The sequence below is a fragment of the Leptodactylus fuscus genome, chromosome 5, assembly GCF_031893055.1.
Source record: "Leptodactylus fuscus isolate aLepFus1 chromosome 5, aLepFus1.hap2, whole genome shotgun sequence".
Lineage (NCBI taxonomy): Eukaryota > Metazoa > Chordata > Amphibia > Anura > Leptodactylidae > Leptodactylus > Leptodactylus fuscus.
This window is the reverse complement of record NC_134269.1, coordinates 151,256,785-151,274,224: the sequence shown is the minus strand read 5'-3', so window position 1 is coordinate 151,274,224 and position 17,440 is coordinate 151,256,785. Positions and strand designations below refer to the sequence as shown.

General features: G+C 42.5%; 1 protein-coding gene across 1 annotated transcript in view; it reads right to left on the bottom strand.

Moving 5' to 3' along the window:
- Positions 1-17,440, bottom strand: part of LOC142204564 (solute carrier family 23 member 1-like) — a 143,270-nt gene that overhangs the window by 17,854 nt on the left and 107,976 nt on the right. The window contains exons 8-10 of the mRNA XM_075275881.1: positions 10,358-10,611; positions 9,467-9,631; positions 9,144-9,252 (exon numbers count right to left, since the gene is read on the bottom strand). Coding sequence (XP_075131982.1) covers positions 9,144-9,252; positions 9,467-9,631; positions 10,358-10,611 — 528 coding nt within the window. The remainder of the gene's footprint in view (positions 1-9,143; positions 9,253-9,466; positions 9,632-10,357; positions 10,612-17,440) is intronic.

The following is a 17,440-nucleotide window of genomic DNA, read 5'->3' as shown; positions in this document are numbered from 1 at the left end:
TCTTGTAATTCAAATATGAATGGAATTCATAGTATGCCTTGCAGTATGCACCATTCAGGTTCACACATATAGAGCAGCAAAGAGTATACATTTTAAAGGGAGTTTGAGTATATATTTATTTCTAAATGCAACATATTTAGCTGTGCAGAGATTGTTACCAGAGATGAGTGAACCTCTCAAAATAACTTCACAGGAGTAGGGTTGAGCCGATCTTGACTTTTCAGGATCGATTTTAAAATCCGATTTCCGATCATTTTTCATTCAAACCTGATCTCGACCCCAATTTCAATCCCAATGCAAGTCAATGGGATTTTTTTATTAATCGGAGATCGGATTTTAAAAGCAATTCTATTCACTATACAGCATGGAATCTAAGAATTGTTAGAATCCACACTGTGTAGTGAATCACTAAGTAGCCAGAGGATTTTTTTTAATCCTCTGTCTACTTAGTCCCCCCTGGTGTCCACTTACCTCCAGAGATGGCTGCTCCGCTGCTCCGCTGTTCTTCACCTCGCTGCCGCTCCAGCTGCAGTCTTCTTCACCTCGCTGCCCCCTCCCTGCCAGGTTAGTAGAGTGTGGGTGGGTACTGGGAGGGGAGACGTCACGTCTCCCCGCCCTGTACCCGCCCACACTCTCCTAACCCGCCCACACTCTCCTAACCTGGGAGGCAGGGGGCAGCGAGGCGAAGAAGACTGCAGCTGGAGCGGCAGCGAGGCGAAGAGCAGCGGAGCAGCCATCTCTGGAGGTAAGTAGCTACTAGAGATGTTACTTTAGTCTCCCATTAGAATGAATGGAGGCAGCCGGCGCGCAGGGGGTTAAGGCTGTGTGCCGGCTGCTTCCATTCATTCCTATGGAACCGCAGCGGAGCCCTCACACTGAGTATACACTATATACTCAGTGTGAAGGCATTGAGGGAAATACTACCGATCTCGATCCCACCTAAAAAGATCGTGTTCAGAATTCCGATCGCGATCGTGAAATTTTCTCAATCGCCAATCGGAATCCGATTTTTTCCAAACACGATCGCTCAACCCTACACAGGAGATGACTGTATGTAGTTGCTGTCGCTAACACCAGTGGAAATGTGTCTGGAACTACCATCGCCAGTTTCAAAATCCTCACCCTGCGAGTTTCCCCTAAGGGCCCCTTCACACGGAGTAAACGCGCCGCGCATTGTGGCGCGTTTACGGCGCATGTACACCACGTTTTTTTACGGTGCGCGATTACACCGCGTTAACGCGGCGTAATCGCGCACCGTAAAAAAACGCGGCGTACACGCGCCGTAAACGCGCCACAATGCGCGGCGCGTTTACTCCGTGTGAAGGGGCCCTAAGTCTGTCCTGGGCAGGCTTTTTGGCAGTTGGGCCTGTATATTGGCTGGAATCACCCAACACTACTACCTCTACCACCAACAGTCATGTCTTCCTCCTCTACTTGCAAACAATATTGACTATTCCTAACCAGCTCATCAAAAAGAGGAGGAAGGATGCTCTGACTAACAGAAATAGGAGGCTGACAGTCCAGAAAGGCCTTGCGGTAAATTACATGTTATGGAGGAGGACAAACATACAGAATCCTGAATCAAGATCACATAAGTATCAGAAGTAATATTGTTCTGTGACTGAGCTACGGGAGCTAAATGGTTAAAGAGTTCATCTTCATTCTCAAAACCAGTAGTAGTGTTACTTTTGTCACCCACTTTCTTATTGTTAGTACTGGTTCGAGTGTTTTCTCCTCCCCTTCCAAAGGATAATAGGTGGAGGCCCGTGTGAGTTGAAAAAAAAAATATTATACTCTCCTTCTCTCACCTGTTTTGGACCTGCTCGAGTCATCTTGGACTCTCCTGGTGACATCATGTGCCCGGGGTCACCATTGTGGCCTGTAATTGGTAATAGTCACCTTGCAATTCCATCACTGATATTAGTAAATGGAGCAACTTTGTGAACCTGAGGGTGCCACAACAAAAAAACATCGATTATTGCCTGTTTTTTGTGATGGCAGCAGCACCCTCAGGTTGCAATGGGAATGTATTCTTTAACATAAGGAAAGGTGTCACAGGGTAACCAGGTTATTTTCGGTCGTGAAAAGGGAATCAATGCCAAAGCTGTTGTGTAGCCCAAGAAATGTCAGATTCAGAACCCTAGTGCTACAAGGCAACAATGCCATCCACTGAGACACCGAGCTGCCTGCACACACAATATTAGTATCTCTTCTTCATGTGTTCTTATTCTATCAACATAAATGCTAAAAATAAAACTTGATGACTAAATAAACTAGTCTAATTCACATTAGTAAAATAAGAAGGAAGCTGTCCTGCTAAATGTCTATTTTCACAAGGTGTTCCCCCAACAATTCAATAACACTGGTTGGCAAGTTTTCTTTGTTTGATTCAATGTATTTACAGAACAAAAAAGTAGAATACAAAGGAAAGTGGTTTCATAGCTGCTAAATGGATTGGTAGTGAATTGAGGCCGAGCCAAAGCAAAGAATTTATCTATTCATAAACAGTATTCCATAAATATTAGTGAAAGGAACATTTATGCCATGTAGGTAATTATTCAAGGACTACTTGCAAGACTAGGTAATACCGACCCCGTCAGACTGCATTTTGTGTTTGGGATGCCATCCAAGCCAAAGGATTGCTCCAATCCACTGCTTGAAATTGTGCAGTTATCCCTTCTCCCTGACAACTGAGAATGTTACTCCATCTGTTTCTTTTACAGCATTAACATTGTGGCCAGGTTAAATTGCTCATTGACATTTTCTTTCTGGGAGGAACTGGTTCAATTCTAGTAATAACTAACACCAAAAAAAAATGCATTTGCACAAGAGAAAAGTATAGAAATCAAAAGCTATAATGCTGGACTACATTTCTTATTGTGGGTATTAACATTTAAAGGGGTCGTGCACTTTACATAAATGAAATGAAAATGTTTTATAGAACTCCTCTGCCTCCCACTCCATCTGTATTGAGTTATCCAGTGTCTTAAAGCAGTCTATTTCTACAACAAAACCCTTATATCTCCTATTATTCTATTATACCTTTGTATTGCAACAGGCCCGTCTTGATTTAAAAGCATGGGCTGCACACGGGGGACACAGGGATGTCTCCATGTGCCGCCTGTGCAAAGGCCATGCCTCCGCAACCCCATTCAATAAATGAATAAGAGCCACGGAAGCACAGGCCGCAAAATAGGACAGAAATAGGACTTGTCCTGTCTTATACGGCTTGGACTGTCGGCCTACACACAGGAATGAAAATCACGGTCGTGTGTACGGGCCCATAAAAAAGAATGGATCAGTGTGCTCTCAGTGAAATACAGGCATGCACACTGACCCACAACATGGTCGTCTGCAACCGGCCTTAGGCCCCTATGTGCAGTGACCAGCTGTGTGGTATTATAACGCACATGTACAATATGAGCCTGAAGCTGGGAGTAGTACCTCAACTGTGGAAAACATCTTGCGTGGTACCAGTCCCAAAGAAACCCAACCCGATGGGCTACAATGACTACCGACCAGTAGCACTGACATCACACCTGATGAAGGTCCTAGAGAGACTGGTCCTGACACACCTACGCCCCCTAGTGAGCTCCGCTCTGGACCCTCTCCAGTTTGCCTACCGGCCAGGCATTGGGGTAGATGATGCCATCATCCACCTTCTTCATAGAGCTCTCTCTCACCTGGAGAAACCCGGGAACACTGTGAGAATAATGTTCTTTGATTTCTCTAGTGCTTTCAACACCATTCAGCCAGGGCTACTGAGGGAGAAGCTGAACCTTGGTGGTGTGGACCATCACCTGTCCAACTGGATCCTAGACTACCTGACAAACTGCCCTCAGTATGTGAGAGCCCAGGACTGTGTGTCCGACACTGTGATCTGTAGTACGGGGGCACCACAAGGTACAGTTCTTGCCCCATTCCTCTTCACACTGTACACTGCTGACTTCAGGCACAACTCATCCAGCTGTTACTTACAGAAGTACTCCGATGACTCTGCTATAGTCGGCCTTATCACTGATGGCGACGATAGGGAATACAGAGACTTAAACCGGGATTTTGTTGAATGGTGCCAGCAGAACCAGCTCAGGATTAATGCTGGGAAGACCAAGAAGATGGTGGTGGACTTTAGTAAACGGAGAGGTGCTCCGACCCCGGTGGAGATCCAAGGAACATGTATTGAGATAGTCAGGACCTATAAGTACCTGGGCGTGCTCCTCAACAATAAACTAGACTGGGCTGATCACCTGGAGGCGCTGCACAGAAAGGGCCACAGCAGGCTCTACCTGCTCAGGAGGCTGAGGGCCTTCAGAGTCCGGGGGACACTTCTTAGGGCCTTCTTCATCTCTGTGGTTGCCTCAACCATCTTTTTCGGTGTGGCTTGCTGGGGAAGCAGTATATCAACCAGGGACAGAAATAGACTTGACAGGCTGATCAGGAGGGCCAGCTCTGTCCTGGGGAGCCCCCTGGACCCAGTACAGGTGGTGGGTGACAGAAGGATACTGTCCGTGGTGACCTCCATGCGGGAGAACAAATCCCACCCCATGTATGGGACCCTGATGGGACTTGGCAGCACTGTAAGTGACCGTCTGCTTCACCCCAAGTGTGAGAAGGAGCGCTATCGCAGGTCCTTCCTTCCAACCGCGACCAGGCTGTATAATCTACATCAGACCAAATGAAGATCACGCCGCACAGAGAACTAAATGATTATGACGATGACCATGAGGTCTTCCTCTTTCTCTTCTGTTTTTTTTTTCCTTAGCTGCCATGGACTCCTAGTATATCTTCTCTTCTCAGCTTATCTGTGTCTACGTCTGTAATATATTACTCTGTATTATCCTGTATCTGTATTACTATGCTGCTGTAACACGCTGAAATTTCCCCAATGTGGGACTATTAAAGGATTATCTTATCTTATCTTATCTTACAGACAGCCATTGGCGAGATCACTGAGCTATCCCTGTTTTTCACAGATAACACACTGACACATTCATTTCTATGGGCACATGCACACGACCGTGATTTCTACTGATCAGTGTGCAAGCCATCAGTCAGTACTGCATTAAATAGAACAAGTCCTATTCTGTTCAGTTTTTGTGGAATGGACTCACCCATAGAAACCTATGGGAGAATACAAAACCTAGGACGGCACACTGATGTACTCAGTGTGTCATCAGTATGCCATCTGTCTTCATGGACAAGCTATGAATATCATTTGATATGACCAGTGTTTTTATGGTAGATCTGTAAACTATCACAAACTGATGGCACACTGAAGACACTCTGTCCGTTTTTGCGGACCTACTTCACTGATGCTGTAGAAACACTGAAAACACACTGAATACACACTGAAGACACCCTGTCTACAAAAACTGAAGACTAAGTACTAGTTTGTAGACTGCAAAATAACCTCAATCATCTGCAACTAGCCTTAAGGAGACACAGTACCCATACCTATAACCTGTCACCCAGTCATCACTCTACTTTGCAGTGATGAGAGACAATCACCCTAAAACAGCTGTCTGTGGATAAGACCCTTTTCCTTTCGGAGGAGCGATTCTGGCTTGCTTTATTCCAATATTATACCATTAGGGTTTAGTGATCTATAGGTACTCACCTTCTAAAAGATTATTTTAATAATAAATTTGTATAGTAAGAGAGACTACTCATCCAACAAAGCTAGTTTAACATGTTCCATGTTTTCATGTATCCTAAGACACAGATGAAATAGAAGACTAGTGATATCTACAGTAGTCAGAGGGGGAGAGATAAAGTGCACTGGAATTCTGGCATAACATTCTCCAAAAACTATCTAAATTGCCTTGCACCACATTTATCAAGTGTTCTGACATATCTTAGACACTTTTATGACTTGTATAGAAAAGAGATATCGTTTTGTAGAACAAAGCTGCAGTATGGAGGAAAGCAGGCATGGTCTAACTTCCACTACTATATAAAACTAAATGCATAAGCCAAATAAAATGAGGTTTAACATTTATTCTAAAGACGGTCTAATAATGCAACAGATTTATCATCCAGCAATATACACTATGATAAATCTGGTGCAGTTTAAGACTGTCTAGGCTAACTTTTGCACTTTCTGCACCTAGAAGCTTGCTGAAGATGTCATCTGGATCTATATCTGGTCCTATATTTGGTTCCCATGCAAGGTTTATGAGCCTAGGTTAAATGAAGACAAATACGCCTGTGTAGTTGATGTCCAGATTACACATGAATTGGCACTCTTGTATATGCCCACTCTCTTTATAGGTCTTATAAATATGACCTCCCCATTTGGCTTATTTCAGTCACTTTTGATGCCTTTACTTTGGTGTTCATATTGGTATAAAGCGATTCATATTTGGTGTTCATATTTTTATGGTTTAGCGGAAATGGTCCTTTGGGAAAATCATATACTGCTGCTGTTCTGTTATACTGATCTATCATAGAGTGCCTTTCCTTTGCATTCTTCACAAGTCACTATAATGTTAACAAAGACAGACGTATTCTTCTGTCCGTTTTTTTTTTTTCAATATTAGAAAAAAAATGGTGTTCCTACATATGCCCCATACTACAGAAATCTGTAAATATCTATAACTGATTTAGATGCAAGATCATTTTTTTATATTGTGTTTTTAATAAAATTGTTCAAAAAAAGGAAAAAATATCTAGCTACCAAACAGTGTAAATCATTTAGAAATTTCTAGTGAAAATTTTTGATGAATGGCATTTCTGCAGCAACTAAGGTGTAGTGGCGAGAGTCCAGCACGTAATTGGAAATGAAACATGTGGGCCAAAACCGTCCACCTACTCACTGACAGAAAAGAGACATAAAATGTACAATAAGTAGGACACAGTTTGCAGTTGAGTTAGAACATTCATTTTCATAAATGGGAACATTTTGTTCAGGAGAACAGTTTCTTGTTAAGTAAAGACCAATATAGAGACATTGAAATATACATGGAAATATACTGTATACCGCAGTAGACAAACTGAAATCTACACCAACATGTAACTGACATAGATTTATGGGATCATAAATGATCATAAATCTGATGGGGCCATGGTCTTGTCCATGCCATGGTCCTCACCACGCCCCTGGTCTGAAAGTGGCAAGGGAATATGAAAAAGAAAAAAAAAAATCACTAATTTTTGTGCATAATACATGACCGGGAAAAAAAAAATTAACTTTTGCCATTTGATGCATTATTAATCTGCCTCTGTGACTCATTATCAATTAGTATATCAAATGTTAGTTTTGACAAAAAACAGTGGTGTAGCTAAAATCTTGTGGGCCGCAGTGCAATCTTTTGTCCGCGGCCCTCTACCTCATCCCTACAGTGAATTCTTGATAGTGATGATTACAAGTGCTAAGGAGTTTAACAAACCCTAGTGTGGTTAGGGTAATCTGTGGGTCTCCTTGGTTTATGGGCCAGGTGGAAGTTGTAATCTCAATACTGATGCCAGTGCATATGGGCCCATTAAGGCTCCTGGGTCCCGATGCATCTGCACCCTCTGTACCCCCTCAAGTTACGTCCCTGACGAAGACTAATATTTGCAATGTAGTTTTCTCACACAAATGGCTCAAAGCGCAAGGTGAGTTATGGAATCAGTGGCTGCCATACAGGTACTCATCCCCAACACCCACAAGGACCTTGTTCCTGGGAATATTTTTGGCATGTGAGAGGGAATGGAATAACTGGAGGAAACCCACACAAACATTGTACTTTTTACCCACACCATCTCATCTTCTGGAAGGTATGCCTCATGGGACAGGGGCTATCTGGGTTATGTGTCAACCACTGCTTGGGTAGTTTAAAATATAGAGACTTCAACTGCTTGCATCATCAGTCCAATATTCAATATAAGGACTCTTACAGCACATCATTCTCAACCTTTTGTTTACTGGTAGTTAAAGTTAAATGTAGCTCAGTTGAGAAGAGAATTATTATGCTCATTTCAGTGGTACGCAAAATTCGATAAAATTATACTTACCAAGTCCAAGAGTGAAGGTCGGGCTGGATTCTCCTTGAAGTCTTCCTCCGGCGCAGCGCCCCTGCGGCTTCTTTCGGCTGGAATTCACTCTGCCTAGGCATCGGGGCCTAGGCAGAGCCCACTGCGCATGCGCGGTCAGCTCTGCCCAGCCCGACGCCTGAGCAGAGCCGACTGCGCATGTGAGGGCATGCCCACGCATGTGCAGTTGGTTCTGCCTAGGCCGGATGCCTAGGCAGAGTGAATTCCAGCCAGAAGACGCTGCAGGGACACTGCACGGAGAAGACTTCTAAAGGTAAGAGAAGAACCAGCGTTGATTGGCAGAATGTATAGCATTCTGCCAATCAACGCTGGTTCTGCATCGAACCTTAAACTTCGAACAGCTAGTAGTGTTCGATCGAGTACGAGTATTTCGAATACCGTAGTATTCGATCGAACACCTACTCGATCGAACACTACTCGCTCATCTCTAATGGTCAGCACTAGCAAATGTCATAAAATTACAAAACAACCAAAACTTTCCAGTTTTCTCCTCCAATGCCTTCAGCGCCATGCTCAGTTCCTGCAACAATGGTGTCATCTTCTTGGCTGCAATGCTGACATGCTGTATATATCACATCACCATACAGCCAATCACAGGCCTCAGTGGTATACAGCACCTGATTGGCTGCAGTGGTGACATAGAACCATGAAAACAAACACTGGAGGCCATGAAAGTTGGCAACTAGAGGTTTGGATCCTTAGGTGCCCTGACCTCTATTCTACCCTTTGATGGAGATCATGGAGTATTCTTAGGACAGGGGACATAAACTCATCCTCCCCTTCAGTCAATCCAAAGAGTTCCAACTCCAGTCTATCTGATAGTAATATTTATTTAACCAACAAACCCCTGACTACTCAATAGTGTGAAAAGATGGCCTCAACATGTAGAATGTAGAAAGTTTAAGAAGTTTCTAAAACTCAAGTAGATTACACACACAGTCACAATGTGATATAACTCTACACTTTCACACTACAGTTATACTCACGATACACAAGGACAACGTTTTTACCAATTTCCCAGCAACGGACAATTTGCACCTACATTATAACAATGTGAAGGATCACTTTCTATTGACTATTTTCATGTCATAAGAATGAATACACCATACCTGTACTTATAACACCTGGGTGTTCCTCCAGCCATGTTGGGATAACAAGTCCACTAAACAAGGAAAATCCCAAAACAAAGAGATTTCTTGAGGAGTTTAAATCTACATACTAAAAGAAAAGAAGATACATTTGTACTTTGGATGATATACATTTGTAGATCCATTTTATTTTACCACAAATGTAAATAAAGACAGATTCCTTTCATTTTAGTGACATTTACAGTGAAATAAACCCCAAATAATACATGAATCATATTATATTATACTAAAATAAAAACTATTAAAAAGACAGATATTCTTAAATATTGTACACATAGGATTACCTGAAGATTTGAAATGCCTACAGCGGTAATCATACCAAACATCACCATGAACATCCCTCCAATAACTGGCTCTGGAATTGTTATGAAGATAGCTCCAAGTTTTCCGAACAGACCTAATACAATTAAAAGAATCCCCGCTGTCTGCATTACTAATCGACTTCCAACCTAGAAGTAAAAAAGTATCTTAGGCAAGTTTTAAGCACTACATTTGTTTAATATTACTAAAATACATTGTGGTTAAAAGAATAAGAAATTGCTACAACATTTTTCGTCATCGCTGGCCATAGACTCGTCATCGCTGGGTGGTATGGAACACCATTTTTGACAGTAAAAGTTAGAGTACAGTCGGGAGAGTATTCCTTACTGCCTAAAGATGACACAGAGTTATGAGGAACGTTCTTCTGACAGTGGGGAAATATCGGTGCCAAAACTTACGGTACCAATATCTCCAGCAGCGGGGCACATACAATTTCTCAACATTGATGAAACATTATGATTTTGGCAGGTTTAGGTCCCTAAACCCATGTGGTAGCTCATTGACCCCCAAACTACAGTTTTCCTTTACATTAAAAACACATCAAGACTGCATAAAACTCCCATATGACCTATATATGACCTAAAAAGCAACAAACATTACAAAGTTCAAAAATAAGTGTGTAAAGTCAGTTCCCATAATGCCATTGGGTGTAGTTTTTAAAAAGGTTCTCCAGTTTAGAAAAAAAAAAAATTCTTCAGAAGTATCCTTGAAAATATTCTGATATGCCTCTTCCAGAACACCCAGAAATTCACGCCCAATTTCCTAGGAGCACCACACTAGAAATGAGTCATTACCTTTTTTGTTTAAGATGCATATGTGAACATTTAATAGTCTTAAATACATAGCATACTTACCTTCGTAATCCCCAATGCTGCAATATTCTGGCTGTATGAAGTGGTTCCATTTCCTGTTCCCCAAATACCAGCTAAAATACATCCTATACCTTCCATTCCAATTCCACGATTTAAAGCATGTGTTGGGGGGTTTGGAGCTCCTGATAATTTTGCACATGTGTAATAATCACCAATTGATTCAATAGTAGAAGAAAGTATTCCTGATGTCATCCCCAAAACAGAGGAGAGACTTACTGTGGGCCAACCCCACTGACCTGAAAGACATTAAATGTGGTACAATAATTTGTTAGATTACTACAATCATGAATTTAATTTTCTAGAAGATTTGGTGAACAATAAAAATAAATAAAAAGCACACAAAAAAAACTCAAAACATAAAATGGCAACAAATAGCCACAAAGGTCATACTGGTAGTCATGTTTTTGGCACTTTTCTTTGTTACAATTTTATAGCAGAAAAATGTCTTCTTTACCCCCAGAACATGCAGCACTTTAACACCACTGGAATCAAAGACTAAGAAATATGGAGCAACATGGTGATTCAGTGGTTAGCCTTGCAGCGCTGGAGTCCTGGGTTTGAATCCTGCCAGGAGCAACATGTTCTCCCCGTGTTTGCGTGGGTTTCCTCCCATTCTACAAAGACATACTGATAGAGAAAAAAAATGTTCATTGTGATCCCTATATGGGACTCACAATCTTCATAAAAAACACTACAAACTAAAATATAATGAAATGACACATACTTATAAATTAGCTTATGCCTAATATAGAGGAAATTGTTCAGGTATGAAAAGTCAAAGATTACATCAAAAGCTTCTAAAAAAAAATGCAATATACACATGTGGGAACCAAATTTGAAGGATTTTTTTGTACCTGTTTGACAGAATAGAGGAGAGTTTTTCATTAATCATATAACAATTTAATCTTTTATTTACTCCAGTAAGGTTCAAGGTGGGCTTTTTCTAAGTAGAGTCTATAGTATGTTTTGGTACTAGGAAAAAGTCAGTCAATACACGTTTGAGGCAATATGTTCAATACATTTATTTAATAGGGCTTCCCAATGAGCTTTTCTTACATTGATTCCTGTCACTGATTGGATGAGGTGGTAAACTCATATCTAGAGCCATTTTACTTTAGGAAAGGTCCACCAAATGTAGAGCAAACTTCCTGTAGAATGGCATCTCCTATAACTATTGCTTGGGTAGGCAGTTATGGCATGGGCTATCCTGGTAGGTTATTAATACCATTGAAACAGTACTTTAATAGAAGTATCCAACAGTAAAGTGTTTTGGGAACTTTTGCATGTTACCTCCTACAGGTGGAACCGCTACTGAACAGGGAGGGTGGAACCTAAGGGTGCATGCACACTGAGTAACGCCGGGCGTGTATGAGAGCCGTACACGCCGGCATTACAGCAGACTGCCGAACACTTCCCATTCACTTCAATGGGAGCGCTCGTAACAGCGGCGTTTGCGAGCGCTCCCATTGAAGTGAATGGGAAGTGTTCGGCAGCCCTGCTGTAACGCCGGCGTGTACGGCTCTCATACACGCCCGGCGTTACGTAGTGTGCATGCACCCTAAGTCTGTTTTCCACTTGGAGACATAGCAAAGTTTGGTATGGTAGGAAGAGTGGATAAGGTTGGAATATACTTGTGATATCAGTCCTCTGGCTTGAGGTCATGTCAAGCAATAGTTTTCAAAATTCGTATAAGCAGGCCAGAAATTGAATATTGTAGTTGGAGGTAGCAGTACTGTTCTGAAGAGGACAACATTAATGGGAAGTGATGAAAGAAACACCTGTAAATGAGAGGAGATTAGATATTTGTCATGCTGTTATTGGTTCAAAGTAGCCTCAGCCCTGAGTAAAAACACATTGTTCCTTGTGAGGAATAGTATGGATAAGTGGTGGATATTAATTGTTTGGAGTATTTTTACACAATTTCAAATCCTAAGAGAGTTTTTAGTGATAGGGCTGCGACTAGATGATTGGGAGGTTGGAGGAGTCCATGAAAGTGAATCAAGGGAAGCTGGAACTATATAAATATGACCTCCAAGGTAAGCCATATAGGGAATCTTCTGTAGAGTAGAAGCGAGCTAATAGCGCTATTTGGGCTTCTTGGTAGTATTTGACTATGTTGAGTTTCCGAGTCTTCCTTATATTTTACTAGCTTTTACCCGCGACTTCATCTGCGGTGTTTGGAGAATTGGGTGGAGACAGACGTGTGAAACTGTCAGAGCATTTGAGAAATCTTGCTATAGAAATCTTTGTATTTTTGGATATTTTTTTTTTTTTTTTTAGGTCAGGTGGTAGATGGTAAACTTGAAATGCGTTTGCGGCGCGTTTGTTATGGTGTGCCTGTGCGGTTGCATGTAGGCAGTATAAAGGTGACGGAAAACGCAGACCGTCGAAAACGCGGCGGAACCGCTACCGTAACGTCGCCCTCCGCGTAAAAGTAAGCCTAAATGGAGTGCCGCATTACTGCGTGTGAATGGACCGGAATCTTGGTTGTATTACATTCTTCAATAAAAAAGGGACCTATGGATTAAAAAGAATTAGCTTAAAAAACAGGGCTATGGTTTTCGGGAACATGTCCATTGGCGATGTCATGAGGAAGGGACATGTGGTGGAAAGGCGTAGCCGTGCTTTTTCAGTTGATTCTTTGAAGTGGATATGTGACTGGAAGCATTATACCGTGATGTATGAGGGTGAGTTCACACGGAGTAAATGCGCCACGCAATTCGGCGTGCTTACGGCGCGAGTACGCCACGCTTTTTTACGGTGCGCATGTGCGCCGCTTTAACGCCGCGTAGACGGCGTATACGCGCACCGTTAAAAAAAAGCGGCGGACACGCTCCGTTAGCACGGCAAATTGCGTGGCGCGTAGACTACTTGTGAACTCACCGTGAGAGTGTTTTTTACTTGTATATGTGGTGTAGTGGCGTATTTTATTTATAGGAAGTGTTTTGTGTGACTTTTTGTTTTAGTGCACTTTTGGGGTTTGAACTTACTTGTGTATGTATTGTAGTGGCTTATTTTATTTATAGGAAGTGTTTTGTGTGACTTTTAGTTTTACTGTTCTGTTTGGGTTTGAACCTGCAATCATGTGATTGCAAGTCCCATAGACGGCAATCCAAGTGTATTGCCGTGTATGGGATATAGAGTGTGTTAGCACTGCGGGAGTCTTCAGCAGGCTCCCGGCTGGGCGCGGAACAGGTCGGTCTGCAACGTAGAAGGTATGGGGGGGGGTCGGGGGGGGGGGGTTAACTGTTCATGCCTGCAGTCAAACAGCATTTTGATTGCAGGCATGTTACTATTGAAGGTATGGGGGGGGGGTTAAGTGTGCATGCCTGCAATCAAAGTACATTTTGATTGCAGGCATGAGGCATACCTGGCAAGCAAAGGAGATTGTATGTGTCTTACTATCACGGCTGGTGTTAGGGCAGCTGCGATGGTAAGATGTGAATGAGCGTGCTCGGAGGCGGGAATATGCTGGCGGTTGGAAGCGAAACAGGTCGGCAGGCAGGAGCCGGCCTGCGAATGAAAGGGTGGGTGGGTTAATGGCGGCCATGAGCAGCGGGGCTCCGCGTGTGGCGGAGATCCGGTTGCTATGGTCACCACAGGTTAGGAATGCAGGAAAGTGGCCGCCGTGAGGTGGAGCGTGGCGGGGGATGTGGCGGTGGGCCGTGATGGTTGAGATGGTCGTCCCGTACGCTGTGGGGCACTGTGGAAGAGCTTGTGAGGTGTTTTTTTTTATTTTTGAGGGGGGGAAGTAAAGTGGTGTTGTAGGCCGGAGGTGATGTGATGTGCCAGATGGCCGGGCGACTGTGGTGAAGGACAGAGGAGGAAGAGCAGGGCAGCTTATGTGTGTGCTGCGAACTTACCGGTGAGTGTACAGACAGTGAAGGAAAGTTGCCGGGTCGGGGCTGAGTGGCGGTGCGGGCCAGACTGTGTGTGCGCTCTGCGGTCTGATGTGTGCGGTGCGGGCCAGACTGTGTGAGGGCTCTGCGTGGGAACTGTGCATGTGGCATCATCAGTGAATCAGTGAAGTGCAGTTGGTGTGAGTGGCCAAGCGGTGGCGCGTGGCTGATAAGAGAAGATGGCGGTGGCACGCGGCTGATGAGAGAAGATGGCGGTGGCAGAGCGGGACCTTTGTTTTTGGGGTTATATGAGTGTGTAAGGTGTGGAAATACATGTAAATGTGATGGAGTGGGGTTAGGGCTACCATAGAGGCAACAATATGGAGTGTGGAGGTATTTTGGGGCCGGAAATGCAAAGAAGTGTGTGTGTGGGGCTAGGAGTCCTACTTTTGGGACTGTCCTGCTAAGGAGCCATGTTGTTTAGCGGCACGAAAAGTAGCCTAGGTTTCAATCGCAAGGAATAACTATGTTTCTGGAAAATTTTAGGGAAATCCGTCCAGCCATTTTAGCGTGATTGAGGAACAAACATCCTAACATCCATGTCTATGGAAGGTAGAGTGGGCTATTCGTTGGAGTAATTTTAGCCTCATTTGTTGGAAGCAAAATGTTTAAAAAACCCAAATAAATAGTGCAAATATAAGCTGCTCAATGCAGGCACACAAATTATTTAACCAATCTAACAATTCTAAATGCAAAAGTTTGTATCCCTTTTAATATAATAGGTCTAATTTTCACCAAGTACCCTCTCCAAATCTCCTCATCGAACTGTCTATTGAAATAAGCAAAAATGGTTACAAAATGTAGTGTAAACACTGTGGAGTTCATATACTAATTAAAATACAATAGAATTCTGGCTTAATTTGAGTCAGATTTCTGTTGCATTTGTCAGGCTCCACATGAATGAAATGTTTAGAGAGTTTTTTTTGTATCATTTGACAAACAGGGAGAGGTAATAGGGGTGTTTGAGCTGAAAGGAGTGTGGATTAACATGCACCAAATTGCTTCAAATTTTTGGTGGAAAAATTGGTCTACATTAAGCCAAATAAAAGGTGGCAGAAAGTTAGAAAAATGTGTTTAAAACAAGTCAAGTTTATCAACCAGCATGAGCCACTGTAATAAATTTGGCACCTCTAGTCTACTTGTAAACTGTTTAATTTCAATCTGTTTAATCTGTGTCCTTAGGACACAGATAGAGGTTGAATACTATAATGCAGGATGGAGCTATCAGCTCCATGCTCCATTATTCAGCCTCCAGCTGATAATGTCTGCGGCAGGTAAGTGCACTGATCCGCAGACATTACTTTCGGAGCATGCAGGTCCGGGGAATGCGATTAGGAGTGTACTCTTTTTTTAAAAAAATGTAACAATGGTGGTTGAGGGGCACAGGGGAAGTAAAATTATGGGTGGGGCATGGGGGGCTCACTTTCAAAAAGTTTGCACAGGGCCCCCCAACAGCCCTGCAGACGTGTAATAGGTTATTTTTCTAGAAGGGTCTAAACACACTTTCATACACGACACCCAGTAAGCTGTTAATAGGAAGCCCTTGGAAGCATTTTAATATTATAAAGAATTCTAATAGTAAATCCTGATTTATGGATCAGCCTCTTGGCAACATTAATGTATGATCAGGAATAAAGAACAGTAGCTATGCGAAGCTGACTTATTGATGTATAGTTTTCCTGACAGTTTAAGAGCATTATACTGAATTAAAGTTACCTGTATAATTTAGTAGGGTGTGATCTACTGACACCCAAATACCTCAGTGTGCTCCCTTCTGGCTATGATTGAAAGGAATCTAAAATTGCTGTATGGAGGTATGAGAAATGGTTGTCTGGATAATGTGATACTTAGGAAAATGTGGGGAAGGGGAAACACAGCCCAAACAAAGTCCTTCTTGGCAAATACGCTCAGAATGTTGCAATCCGCAATGAAAGATATGCAATATAACTTTAACACAATCAAATGTGAGATGAAATGGTCCCAGTGAATCACTTAAATGACATCAATCCAATTTGATATGTACATTCAAACACATTGATGTGTTCCATTCACACTCACGGTTTGGACGATAAGATCGGGTGCTCGGAAGATATATCCCCGTCGACTCGGAGTGGCATGAACAAAAATGTTTGAATCCAGCATCCACGTAGAATAAAATAGTAAATCTTTATTTAACCATTAAAAGAATATGTCCGTACGACTAGAGGTGCTCCCTACCCCCATACACCAAGAAACAAGTGACGTCGGCTGACGCGTTTCAACACTTGCGTGTCTTAGTCATAGCTATGACTAAGACACGCAAGTGTTGAAACGCGTCAGCCGACGTCACTTGTTTCTTGGTGTATGGGGGTAGGGAGCACCTCTAGTCGTACGGACATATTCTTTTAATGGTTAAATAAAGATTTACTATTTTATTCTACGTGGATGCTGGATTCAAACATTTTTGTCTGGATAATGTGCCCTGCCACACCGCAACAATTGTTCTGAAATGAATTCTCAATTACCTTGTTGTTTATCTTGTTGATCATTGTGTGTTCCATGGATTAGACTTTTTCTCTAGCACACATTACAGAGGCTTTGGTTTGGATATTTTCACTGAAATCATGTCAACACAAATTGTATTTATAGATGATCCTATTATATTGTCTCCCAAAGCTGCCATAAATTACCAGACTTGTAAATGCCAGATATTCATACCAGTAACTGCGTTTTAGATTATCTTTTGCCTTCTATAAATCAAAAAAAAACATTGCTTTTTATTATCCTCCATACACTGCAACTTGTCAGACAGTGTTGCAATGTTAATGAGATGAAACGAAGCTGACGACTGTAAAGAGGTCCTGTAAGCTCCCCTGATATTTCTATTAACTAAAAACTGGACTGAGCATCGTCTGACAACTCTACATGTGCTGTTCTTCTCTTATGTTTCCTAGAATTTTATGAATAAGTGGATAGTTGGAAGTTCCATTCCCTTATTACCGACTGGATTTCCTGCACTGACTGGACAGTGTGAGAGTGTGTACAGACATATCCCCAACTGGTAACACCCAGTCCTAAATATAGTCATAGGTGAGATATATCACTACTAGTATTTCATATGCCAGTCTTGATCTCCTTGTGCCATGTGAGTGAGATGAGCCTAAATTAGGTATATTTCCTGCCCTAT